We start from the raw sequence: 13,260 nt of genomic DNA, 5'->3' as shown, positions 1-13,260 counted from the left end.
CAAGTTGTTACAACTACTGGCATAATATATGAAAGAATTATGACAACACAGAAAATTCTGAATTCTTTCATTGCATGTGAGACACATATTGAAATCACAGGTCAAATCCAATGCAAACAAAGAGTACAAAGTTAAAGCTTGCCAATTTGAACATTCTTCTAAAAAAAAAAAAATACTGCTGACATTGACTTGAAATCCCAAGCTCAAAAAGAATGCTGTAGAAGTTTAATGCAAAGATTCAGTGACAAAGTCGAAATTTTAACTCTCTGTTTTATGGCTGAAGCGCACTATTAATGACGTAAGCACATGCACTATTCATACAGTAAATCCAGTAGCTGTAAACTCTAGTAGAAACACTATGAAGACATGGTGATATTACAGGTTTATCACATCACTATAATACATCTGAAGGTTCTACAGCACACCTCCATATTCAATACTGAACACAAGGGATACCACAAGAGTCAATAAACTATGTGGCATGAAAACATTTCCCCCTAATAGCTGTAAAGATGCTCAAGATGTTAAGAACTATTAACCACAGAATGTTACTTACACTTGAAGTGGGAGGGGAATATATACATTCACATCATAACCATCACAACATCCTGTTTTAAAAATACACTACCACTCTTTGGGGTAGAATCAAAAAGAAAGTTCTTTAAGTGAAACGGATCAAAGAGTTTGACATCTCCAAATGCTTCTAAAGCTAAGTAAACAATCAAAACCATCATGAGTTTGCTCTAATCTACAGCCCCCGATACCTGATGATAAGGGATATTTATTTCCATTGCAAAAATGTAACTTTTCTTGATCACAGCTGCTTGTAGCTATAGCATCTTGTGCACCAGTGTTTTTGTGAGCTTTACTTCATATTGCAGCTCCTACAGCTTTTACCATAACCAGTCCAATCTGACCTTTTCCACTTATTCAGTGAGATGCAGCACTCCCCTTTCATTCTTGCTTTTCAGGACACTACATGAGACAGAGACACCTGATGACAAGTCAAAAGCCCCAGCTTAAACAAGCATCAGAAACACACAACTCAAATTCAAGACAGCAAAGTAGCCAGAACCACTGGCTCAAATACAGAAACACGTCTTGATGGCCATTTAGCCAATAACTTGTGGCTGTATTGCAATTTTCAGTTTAGACACTATGCCAGGTGTAATTTTCAAATTACTTGCTGCTCTGATCCCCTCCACCCACCCGAAGAAAGTGGGGCAGACACATTACATATGCCTAGTTATTCCAGCAGACCACCATCATTCTGCTACTCATCATGATTAGCATAGCCTTGTTAAGCAAGAACTGCCCTCCACTCTGCATTCTCTGCTAAACTGGCAACAGTATTGTTGCTGTATGAATACAGTGTTTCAAGCAAGGAGGGAATCACTTTCCCCATAAAAACCTTCCTCTAGGTAATAGAACTTCTTAACAGAGAAACTTATGCAACTGTATGATATAATATGGGTCTCATGAATCACAGACAGCTACTAAAGATAAGCACAGAAGTGTATTGATAAAAAAAGTTAGTGATGTCACTCCTACTTAAGTGACACTCCTCAGTTTTACAGCCTATCATGCATGAGCTCAACTGCCAAATATCTGAAGCCAGATTTTAAACCATTTTTGTTTTAGAAATTGAAGGTTCCACATAATATTTGCAGTTTAAGCTACAATAAAGCAGTCCAAATCAGTTGATTTAGGCTGTTATTTAAGTTCTGCATAAGTAGCCACCAAGTATTAATAGAATGCAAAGCATGTTACCAAATACATCATCAGCAAAATATGACAAAGCAAAATGAACAGGAAAAAAAATTCTCCCATATTTAAGTCATTTATCTTGGCAATAGAAAATAATATTAGATAATTACAGATAAGAAATAAGAAGTGCTTAAAATCCTAGAAGAAATTAAGAGGAAGCCTTCCAAATGCAGTCATGAGATTTTCTGTCTTGAAAAGACTAAGTACTTGTGCAGGTAAGCAAACAGTCACTCAGATATTAAGTCCCTGGAGGATCTCCAAAAAGGGGGAAGTTACACATCAGCTCTGCAAGCCGTATCTCTGAGTAGCTGATGAGGAATGACATCACTGAAGAAACTATGGCTCTGATGCCAATGCTTCTTAATAGAAAGTTACATTTAAGTGCTGTTTGGTCTTTCACTTCGAATCCCCATAGCTTGCAAGCCTTCAACTTTTACTACTGCTTTTTATTTATATGCTGTTTAAAACAAACAAACAAATAAAACCACTCAAATTAAAAAAAAAAAAGACACCTACAAACAAACTTAAAAGCAAAATGCCTTTAACAAGAATACTATCATGTAAGTTTTTTCATGCTAGAGCTTTTGTGGTTTTATGTTTTAATCCAGCATATGCCCCTGACATGGCAGGTCACTTACTCTAAAAAAGGATGCCAAACCATTAATAGCATCAACAGTTTTCAAAATCCATCATCTTATTAATCACACATTTTGTTTTTAATAGGCTTTTCTGGTTTTCCTAAAGTTTTTATAGGTCAAACTGAAGCTGACACAACAGTTGATCTTCTATCAGGAACTGCTCTATACATACCCAGAAAAACTCCTGTTTCCATATTCCCTACGCCATAGAACCTACTAATGATCATGCTCCAGAAAGTGATGATAACTTGTTCACAGGTACAGCCATTCTCATATGGGTAGGCTTTTTGCAGAAAAAAATTCTAATAATATTTATTTGCAGCAGTCAAGTCCTAACAGCCACTTGAGCTTGCAAATGCTATTTGTTATAACTGCAATTAATACTTTTTTACTGTATTACAGAGTACAGCAATCTCTTACTGCTGAGAAAACAATCGAGACAGAGCTCCCCCAGCCCCACATCTTACATGGGTAACTGATAAAACACAAAATATATAACGTATCTTCTGGCACTCACATCAAATTGTTCTGTATTTTCCTTAAAATAGTAGTTTTAAAATCACCACTGCTATATTTACATACAGCTATAGGTAAGACTTGGTTTATACAGTAACTTCATAAGCCTTCTTCGGAGCTACATTTGATGGATGAGGCCAAAGCTCACCTTCAGTATTTCACAAGTATTTTACAAGTGTTAAGCACAAGAGCCACTAGATCTGTTAGGTTACTCCTTTACAGAGGTGGAGGAAAGCTGCTTCTCTTCCTAAGCCTATAAATACCCAGTAAGCACTGCGACATATAAGTATTAGTATTCAGTACCACTATTACACATATCCAAGCATAGCTATGGGGACACACAAGTGCCAAGCATTTCACTAGGCTGCCTGCAAGCAAGCAGAAAATGAGTGACCAGAAAGCCATGTCCAGAGACATTCATCAACAAAAACCCACTGCCAGTCTGTGTTAGCACAACTCACCCTTCTCTGCCTTGCTATATTCAGAAGCCAAGAAACTGACATTGCACAAAAATTCTTCTTTCAGAGGTAAAGCACTACACTTTGATTTTCTACTGAGTAGGAGACAAAGTACAGGCTCCTCATGAAAAAAACCTGCATTGTTAGGACCTAAAATAATTCAACTTGCTACAGTAACTGAACAAAGTAAAAGTGGCAGCAAATTGTGAAATTTGGCAAGCTTTCTAAAGACATTGTTTTATATGGTTTCATAGAAATGAGACTATTACCTAATAACAAGAGTCCAAATTTGGCCCACAGACATAATGCTGTCACCATAACTTTCACTTTTCACTTTGACTAGAAATTAAGGCAAATAGTTTTTGCCCAAATTCACAGCAAGTTCAGAACATAAAGCAACAGATTTAAAAACATTTTCAAATAAAAGGTTACAAAACAAGTTTAAAAGCATTGACTTTTCATAACTAGCTAAAAAAATAACTTAATGACGCAACAACGATAAGCAGGGTTACTTGTATAGAACACAGGGAAGGTAATAAAAATTCAAACTGATTGAGGAGATAATACAAGTAGTTTTGGATTGTTTCACTGATGGGATGGGGAGGCACACTTTTGGAAAACTAATTGATTTCATTAAGATTATTCATTTAATTAAGCCTACTTATTCAAGTATAATTGCATAGATTTGTGAACATACTGCAAAACCAGTATTTTTGTTAAAACTTTGGACAACCCCAGGAAACTGAAATTCACATGAAAATATATATATTTCAGATCTACAACACAGGCCAAGACTTGCACATAATTCCCTGATGTACAGTAAACCTCAAATACTCAAGCATGTATATAGAAAACTCTGGCTACTCTTGTTGCTTCACCATCAATATGGTAAAATAGAAACTGCAAAACTAAATAAATAATCACCCCAGATCTAAATCTTGCGTAGTAATCACCACTGGCTGGTTTACTGGTCACATTAAAGCAAACTGTCATAGTTTGAACTGAAGACCCTGAATTACAATCATAACATATGAAAATAAATCAAAGGATATTTCAGACTGATTTAAAAATAAAAGTTGAAAAAAATCAGACTTAGCTATGACAAAGTTTTAGAGGCTAGAATCATTTCCAACAACCACAGCTTACAGATAATTTAGTATCAAAATAGATGGTTATGTGCTAGTTACAGACCAAAGTAAATATTCAGAAATTAAAGTAGTATAGGAACTATTTACTTGAAGTCCTGAAGACAAACCTAATTCTGCATGTAGCACCAAAGTGAGGCTACATTTATTGGTCAAGATTTTCTCAGGGGTTTCACCCTCTTCATAAAGCCAACTCCACTCTTCCCTCTGTTTAAAGGACCTTTATCTGTTTTGGCCATTAATCCAACAAATATATTGCTAATGCATAAGTGCTAACACACTCAGGCATAAAAGGGAAACAATCTTGTTCAAAAACTTCATCACATTGCTCTAATTTTGGTTTTGTGAAAGAGTCGTCAAAAGATTCAGTGTTTCCACGATAAGCACAGAGGCTGACTCAGTGAGCTCAAGAAGCAACTGAAACAGAAAAGCTGGGTACCAGGTCTTGCCAAAAAAAAAAAAAAAAATCCAACAATGCTTCCCCCATACACTCAGGTACCCTGATCATCTTTTGCCTACTTGTTCTATCTTACAGTTTTGAAATTACTAGAAAGGAAACAGCTGAGGAATGCTGCCGCTCTTATGCCATGCTTTCCACTGACTGTCATTTCAAGAATGCATATAGGAAAGTAAAGGAGCTTGGAATGTCACCACCCATCCAACAGCATTAGAAGCTGCCCAGCTTATGGATGGCTCCACTGCCTTGCAGCTGAACTCCAATCTTCATTTTACCATTGTCGAGATCAATGAAGAAAAAATATATTCTTGAGCACTGATATAATATTTGTTAGGCAAATGTCCTCATATGATGCATGTCTTACATGTTATAAACTATATTCATACTACAATACAGCATTAGAGACATCATTTACAATTTCCTGTTGCAAGAATCCCAGAAAATGTGTATTCTTGCTACAATTGTCCAAAACTACCACCACATTCCTTTCAGAGCAATCTGAATATATCCCTGGATAAAATTTCAGTATTTGCCAGAATGTGCACATGTTCCTCATTTCACACAGTGTCAGTCCAGCCTTCGGAGACACAATCACACAGAGAGACTACCAACTTATTGGGCTCTCAAGTTTTGAGAGGACTGCAGTAAGTGTCTAACTAGGCTAAGTAACAACTTTGAGAGGAGGAAGAAAGGGATAAACAAGTAAAGAACTGGACAAGATCCTGTCAAATTATCTGTTCCAACTAAAATTTAATATATATTAAACCTGGAATACAGATCCCTCAGAAGACTTAAGTGATTTATACTGACTGCTTCTGTCTCTTAGCCTCAGATTCAGCTAAAAAACTGAAATTCAGTTTGTAATAAATTTGGTAATAAATAGCATTATTTGTATCATAATAATATTTGGTAATAAATAGCATTAATGCTACTACAAAGGTAATATCAAAAAGGCCTCGATTCAAGCATGTTCCCATCAGTTTGATTATTACGTAAAAGCGCACATCTCATCTATTCTTACAAGGGGTTTTTTGATGACTTATCATGAAAAAGTGTTCTAATAATACCAAAACCAGACCGGAATATGTAGCAAACCATAGACAAAGCTCTACTGTAAAAGCAGCAATAATGTTACAGTGAAATTCATAGCTATAGACCAGCAGAAATTGTCCCTGAACATTAGCTTCAGTAAATACTAAAGTCCTACCAGCTGAATTCATCCTTACAACGGAATGCAGAACTCTTCCCCCATGACTAGCAAGTTCAAGAAATCTGTCATTCATGCTAACATGGAAAGTGGCTTTAAATACTTTAATAATTTCTATATGCTAGAATTCACTTGGGTTATTCTATTTATGAACAAGAAATATCCATAGCAATGAAAAGAAAACATAGAAATCTCAGGTTCAGATTTGACAGACCATTCAGAAATAATAAACTTTATAAGAGATACTAATATGTTTCTTTTATAAAACACCAAAAAACACAATTCTTTTGAATGCATTTAAGATTCTCACTATCATACTTATGTATATTATGAAAAATCACACTTTTCCTCCTCTTCTTACCTCCATTTCAAAGAGTAAAAAAAAATAAAATCTTAGATGACAAGATCAGTAGAAAGTTAACAAGTATTCATTGTACAATTTGAACATAGCTACTGTAACTATGGAGAGAAAGATCTATGGCCCACACAAGAACCAACTCCTATTACAAAAGGGATTTTAAACAAATACGCCTCTGTAGTCTAATCACCAAGTGAAGTCAACATTACCATTATTTCAGGACTCATTTTCTCTGTGTTTTGCTCCATAGACAGAAAACTTGAGGAAAAAAAAAAAAAAAAAAAAAGGCCAGAATAAAATAATACAAGGTTAGCAAATTTCTCAAAAATTCTCAGTTGTAGAACATCTACAATGAGAGCATTAGAAGGTTTGCTGATTGCACAGTTGCTTCCCCTCCAGAAAAGTGCAACTTTACTAGGACAGGTCTGAGCCATTCCCATCCCTTCCTTATCCTTGGTTGTTGGGTGCTGCTGCTATGATGCAAACACCCTACAGATTTAAAACTGTAACAACCTGTTCTTTGCTCTTACAACTTGACATGCTGCACATGCTGTGGCCCCAGCTCAAATACATGACCCATGTTATCATTCATCAAAAAGTATCCCAACAGTGTGACTTAAGGTCCTCTTCTCAAGTTTTAAGGCAAATGGATCCAGTACTGGTAGTTTTTATGTACCTTTTGTATCACTCGGTGTTTGAAAGGGTGTTGCAACAAGGATAGTTGATGCCAACTAATGATGTTCATTACTATATCGAGTACTAAGAACATGCCATCAGAAGTTCTGATAAACTTTCCAAGGAAATATTAAGACAGCAACAACTGTCCTTACTCAGTTAAAAGAGTAAGTGTTCAGTGAAACACATAACACCTTAATTACTACTGAGAGATCAACGCAGCAGAGTCCTACAACAGCGGCATCAAAACAAAACTCCTACTTAACACTGCATACTGCTCTGCCTGCAAACTTATATATACCTATAAGGTTGGTAAAACAGTCTCACCTTCATATTCAGTTTAGTAGTTGAGGAGTTGCAGAAAACCACTACTTAATGCAGAGAAATAGATGTTGAGGAATGTTGCTTAATTAAACTTTATTTGTCCCAGACAAAAAGAAAGCACGTGAATCCTTCATCAAGGAGTAGGGGCCTTCACCAATTATACCCCCTACAGGCATTCAATGATCCCCAAGACAATTTCCCTTATCTTACCTCCAAAGCAGCACCCTCCCCAAGAAGACGCAAGATCAGGACAGCAGGACATGTTCTTTTCATGTTATGCTGTGGAATTAGGCTGCAGCACTCACCTTCTCACCAGAGAAAATGAGGCCAAAAACCAGGTTACTATCTCCTAAGTCTGAGCAGCCTCAAAGAATAAAGACAGTCAAAAAGCAGGCTGCATAAATTGTCATACCTAAACAGAGCCTAATCTCAGCCACTTTCTTTATCAGGAGTGTGCAGGTACTCCACAGTGCACATCCCATACTCCCAGGGGAGCAGCATGCACAGGAAATCCAGACTTCCAGGAAACTGGTCACATCATGATCCCTCCCTACCACACACAGCCTTCCCATGTGCTGCCCAGAAAGGGTGGGCTCCTTTTTCCTGTACAAAGCTCTACATAACTTCTAGACAAACTACTTTCAGCCACTTAAGCCATAAATTCCACTCAGAGCTAGTGAAACAAGACCTCTTTCATGGAAACCAGGGAAAGTGGAAGAGAGTCTAAACTCTGAGGAAGGACAGGTGTTAAGTTTTCAGGATGATAGAACTGAATACCACTTTGAGTAAATGTCTGCCCTTGAAGGGACCAGGTTTTGTTGAAAATAGTATATTGTCTCTTCTTAACATGATTTCAGAATATGCCACTTTAACCCCCCCACTCTGCAGAAACTATTAACCTGCAAGGTCTCAGCTCACCTTTGGGCTTCTTTTGTCTCTAAAGTTCCCCTTACATTCAATTGTTAAGGCAGATTAGAAAAGCTGCATTTTCTTTAAGTTAGATCTCATCCTGCATGACAACTGTCTGGGAATGCAACACTGAAAACCAATTCAACTTTCAAGTAAAGTAATGCACTGTAAACATCGTAAATTTAAGGTCTAATTTAAAAGTAAGTTTTCTGGTCTTCCAGACACATGCACACAATAAGTATAAAATGCTGATTATGCAGCAGAATACATATTATCCTATTGCAGTATCCTACATTGCATGTATCTCTGAGATAGAAAAGTTGTACACACAGTTTTGTCCTTTGTGCTAAAGGTCTAATCTGAGAACTTGTACAAGAACAAGTTCTTAAAGTAAGTGACATTTGACACCATTACATACAGGAGTAATAATAATAATCACATAATGACAAGGTTTTCTCCTTCTGCAAGATTTCAAAGAAATTTAATTGACCTGTCCTCAGATACGATGCACTCAAGTCCACTCACTTGTGCACACGCAAATATAAACCGCAATTACTCATTGGCAGTGTCAAGAGATGAAGTAGGTACCTACAAATACACCCCTCCTTCCACCAGAGTTACCAAGTGAACTGTAATTTTTTTCTTTCCCGTATGCAGACAGAGAAACAATTCTACATAGAGCTTTCTGATGGTGATGGCGTTCTACTCCCACTGATAAAGGAAAAGCTTAGCTAATGGCTTTAGTAAAAAAGCTTGATGCTCCATTAAATATCAGATCTGAAGTCTACCAAAATTTCAGGATTAATGGTACTTCCACTTCAGCACTTCCAGCTACCTGGGCCGTGGAAAAGAAAACACAGCGTCTCTTCCTATAATTGCCATGCGTATCAGGAAAATCAGAAGCTAAACAGTATATTAAATATTTAATTCCATTACTATTTCAGACACATGCATTTGCTCTCCATAACTGCAAAAATAAATTTGATGGTAGACAAAAAGGACATAACCCAAAGAGGTACAATCATTTTCTCTTTCCTGTGATAGATTTATTCCTGTGAAGCATAAGCATCTACATGGGATCTGACAGATGACACGAAACAAACAAAAAAAAAAAAAAACACCCAACTGAGAACCCACAGAGCAGCAGCAAACCATAGCGGTCTGAAACACAACAACATGGACTTTGACACAACTGACATCAGTCAGTCAAAACTGTGAGGAAGAATGACAAGTTTCTGAAGTCTCCTTTGAGAAGAGACACAGCTTTGTTCATGCCACAGCCAAATCTGGTTAAATGAATCCATGTTATAGACTGCATCATGTGTGACTTTCACTTTTTATATGGCATATTAGAGGAAAATAAGATTTATTGATAATAATGAAGTGAAACCATTCAGAGTTGGTTATAGGCAGGGATTTGTTATATGGCTTTTTTTCTAAATAGCAACACACAACATTCATTTATGGGACTGCCCCAAGAGTATTGTAACTTTACAGCTCATCTTCTTATTTGCTTTCAATACCATAAAATCAGAAAAGGCCCTTTGGTATCACTAAAGGAGGGTGGGGGGAGGAGAGTCAGCAAGAATTTCAGAAGTGCTGTAAATCTTTGCCTCCATTCCCTCAAACTTTTACCTACCAAACTGCAAGTTGACTACAGGTAAAAAGAAGGGGAGAATAAGCGCAGAATTATCCTGATGAAAGCTTTGTTGTATGCAGTATCAAAGACATTTTGAAAATGCCATCTGGACTTCGTAAAGAGAGATAACGCCATCTCTTATTCTAACAATAGAGTTAAGCCAAACGTCATCCTTTCCTACCAATCACTGGTGTACAGTAACTTACAGACTAAGGATCTAACCAGTTAAGGTATGACTTCTAGTACAGAGCTCCCTGGAAGCATGAAGCAATCATAACTTGATTAGAGAAGGATAAATACATAAAACTCGCACTAAAGTGACAGGCTAGCCTGCAGTCAGGTAACTGCGCTGCAGTAACATGCTGACAGGCTTAACCACAACACACATTCATTCTTCCAGTTCAGTTCACAACTGAAAGTAAACCAACACCCTTTACAGGGGAGCAAGTGACAGTTTATACACAGGAAACGCAGCTAAGAGTCAAAGAAACTTTTATGTTCAGGAGGGGATAACTGCAGGGCAATTTATGTATTTCTAGAGCCTCACACCCTTGAAAAATCTATACGGGATAGAGAAAATAAACTAACCATCTCACGTTTGTTTAATGCAAGAAAAGTGCTGCGTAAAAACAATATCCTAACTACCTTACCTAATGATTTGGGGAAAATTTCTACCTGATCAACCTACACCTCATAATCATTAAGATTTTTTTTTTTTAAACTACTGAAGAACTTCTAAAATTAAGAATGCAAAGCTAGCCTGTCAAAGACAATTTTTTGCTTTCCAGATATTCAGTGAATCTAACATTGTGTGGAAGGTTTTGGCCTTCTAGAGAAAAAAAAACTATTCAGGCAAACCCGCATTATCTCCGGATTGCCACAGCCTTTCCTTATTTGGCTAACGTTTTGAGATTCCAATCAGACTGCTATGAAGTTCAACATGCACAAAGCATCCATTTTGAGGAAACTCCACAGCCAGTTTCCCTTCCATTCCCCCCCTGCCCCAAGTGAAAGTTATCTCCCTCGGCACCGACCCCCTCCCACATACCCACCACCAGAACAAAGCGATATGGATTGGTTTTTTTTACTACTTTCCAACGCATGGAAAAAAATGTAAGAGCCCTGCTTCCCTTGAAGTTCAGCTTTCACACTGCGGCGGGAGCCATCGGTAACGAAAACAAGCAGCCCCTTATTGATACGCGTTTCTATATAAGGAACAAAACACTAGTTCCCCATAGAAACCGGAGAGAAATAGATGATCCGTCTCTCCCCACGCCCGCTCGCACACACGAGCGGGGTTTAATCGGCTCAACTGCTGCGGAGCCGCGGAGACAGGGGAAGCAGGGAACTGCTACCGGGATCCCGGGCAAGGGGCAGCGGGGAAAGCGCCCCCCGAGGGGAGCCCGCCTTCCTCACCTGCGGCCAGCCCCCATGCCAGGGAGCACCTGCCTCCGGCCCCACAGCCCCCCCAGGGCAGGGCCCGCTACCCCCGGCCCTCCGAGGGAGGCGCTGCCGACAGGGGAAAGCGAGAGAGGGTCAGCGGCACCTCCTCCCCGCCGGAGGAGAGGCCCAGCCGCCCCTTCCGACACCCGGCCCCCGGGGAGGGGGCGCAGCCTCCCGCCCCTGCAGCCCCGCCGGCCCCGGGGCTCGGCCCCGGCCCCTCTGGCCGGTCTCAGCCCGACCCCGCCGCCGCCTCCCCGCCCCGACACCCCCCAGCGGAGGGAGCGCGGCCGCCTCCGGCCCCTTCCTCCTCCACCTCCGCCGAGGGGGACGCTCGGCCGGCCTCGCCTCCCTTCCCCGCCTGCCCGACCCAGCCAGGCCCTCCTCGATCGGCCCCGCACCGACCTGGTGGAGCGCGGTCAGCCCGTCCACATTGGCGTAGTTGATGTCGGCGCCCCGCTCCAGCAACCGCAGCACCTCCTCAGTGTCCCCGCTGGAGCAGGCGGCCAGGAAGACGGCGCCGTCGTCGAACTTCACCTTGGTCTTCTTGCGCTTGACCACGGGCGGCTCCAGGTCGGTCTCGGAGCCGATCCAGCGCTTCAGCTGCTCGTTCCGCTTCTGCTTGGCGTCCGCCATCTTCATACCCCGCTCGCGCCGGCCCCCTCAGCCGCGGCCGCGCCGAGCGTACACTTTATACCGCCACTATCCCACAGCGCACCGCGGCCGCGCGCGCTCACCCGCCCAGCCGGAGGGCGCGGGCGGGTGGGCACCGGAGGGGGCGGGGACTGCTCGTTAGCATAACCTCGCGAGAGTTTCGGGGGGCGGGGCGCGAGCGGCGCGGGGCGGGCGGGCCCGGGAGGGAGAGTGGGCGTGGGGATGAGAGTGGGGGCGAGAGGGGGTGGTGCTGGGACTGGCGTAGTTGGCGGTGCCAGTCCTGCGTCGGGCAGGTGAAGGTGCTGCCAGCCCTTGCCTGCGACTTCTGCGTCACCTGTAGCGACATTCGTGTTCCTGCCTGTATTGGCAAGCGGGGCACGTGCAGACACTTGGAGGGAAAAGAGGAAAGAAATAGGATGACTCCTGAGGGTCCTTTGTTTTGGGAGGTTACACATGACCACGTCAGGCCAGCGAGACGTACAAAAGCACCAGCTCCCACATTTGCCCCTATTCTTGCTTCCACCTTTGCACCTTCCCCTTAAGGAGCCCACAGGGAAGCCGGAGAAGGACTCTTCATCAGGAACTGTAGCGACAGCACAAGGAGTAATGTGTGCAAACTGAAAGTGGGGAAATTCAGACTAGATATGAGAAAGAAATTCTTTACTGTTACAGTCGTGAGACATGGGAAGAGGTTGCCCAGGGAGGTTGTAGATGCCCCAACTCTGGTGGTTTTCAAGGCCGGGCTGGATAAGGCCCTGAGCAACCCCATCTAGTGGGAGATGATTCTGCACACGGAGGGATTGGGACTAGGTGATCTTTAAGGTGCATCATTCCTCAACATTCTATGATTCTGTGATTCTGTGTGACAGCACATTGTCCATTGCTTATTGTCCATTTTGCCCAAAGTTCACTTCCTTGATGTGAAAATCTGGAGTAGCACAACATCCTTTCTCTTGGAAGAAAACAAGTGCAGCATTTGAAGATACAAAGACTAAAATGTTTTTGTTCAGAGTTGCAACTTCTAGGAACCAAGCTATTCCTGATAATAAACTATTTTCCACACACAGCATGGT

General features: G+C 41.0%; 1 protein-coding gene across 3 annotated transcripts in view; it reads right to left on the bottom strand.

Annotated features, from left to right (window-relative positions):
* The window catches only part of PPP1R12A (protein phosphatase 1 regulatory subunit 12A), a 116,467-nt gene extending 104,186 nt beyond the window's left edge, over positions 1-12,281 (bottom strand). Inside the window, exon 1 of one of the 3 annotated variants that reach the window (XM_027896086.1) lies at positions 11,939-12,281. In XM_027896086.1, the coding sequence (XP_027751887.1) occupies positions 11,939-12,175 (237 nt within the window). In that variant the 5' untranslated portion in view covers positions 12,176-12,281. The remainder of the gene's footprint in view (positions 1-11,938) is intronic. The other 2 variants (XM_027896085.1, XM_027896083.1) reach the window with 2 other exon arrangements.
* Between the last annotated feature and the right edge of the window lie 979 nt (positions 12,282-13,260).

This window comes from Empidonax traillii, unplaced genomic scaffold (assembly GCF_003031625.1).
Source record: "Empidonax traillii isolate 1590-97213 ecotype Southwest subspecies unplaced genomic scaffold, ASM303162v1 scaffold477:size924519, whole genome shotgun sequence".
In the NCBI taxonomy this organism is placed as follows: domain Eukaryota; kingdom Metazoa; phylum Chordata; class Aves; order Passeriformes; family Tyrannidae; genus Empidonax; species Empidonax traillii.
This window is presented reverse-complemented; position numbering and strand designations above follow the sequence as displayed.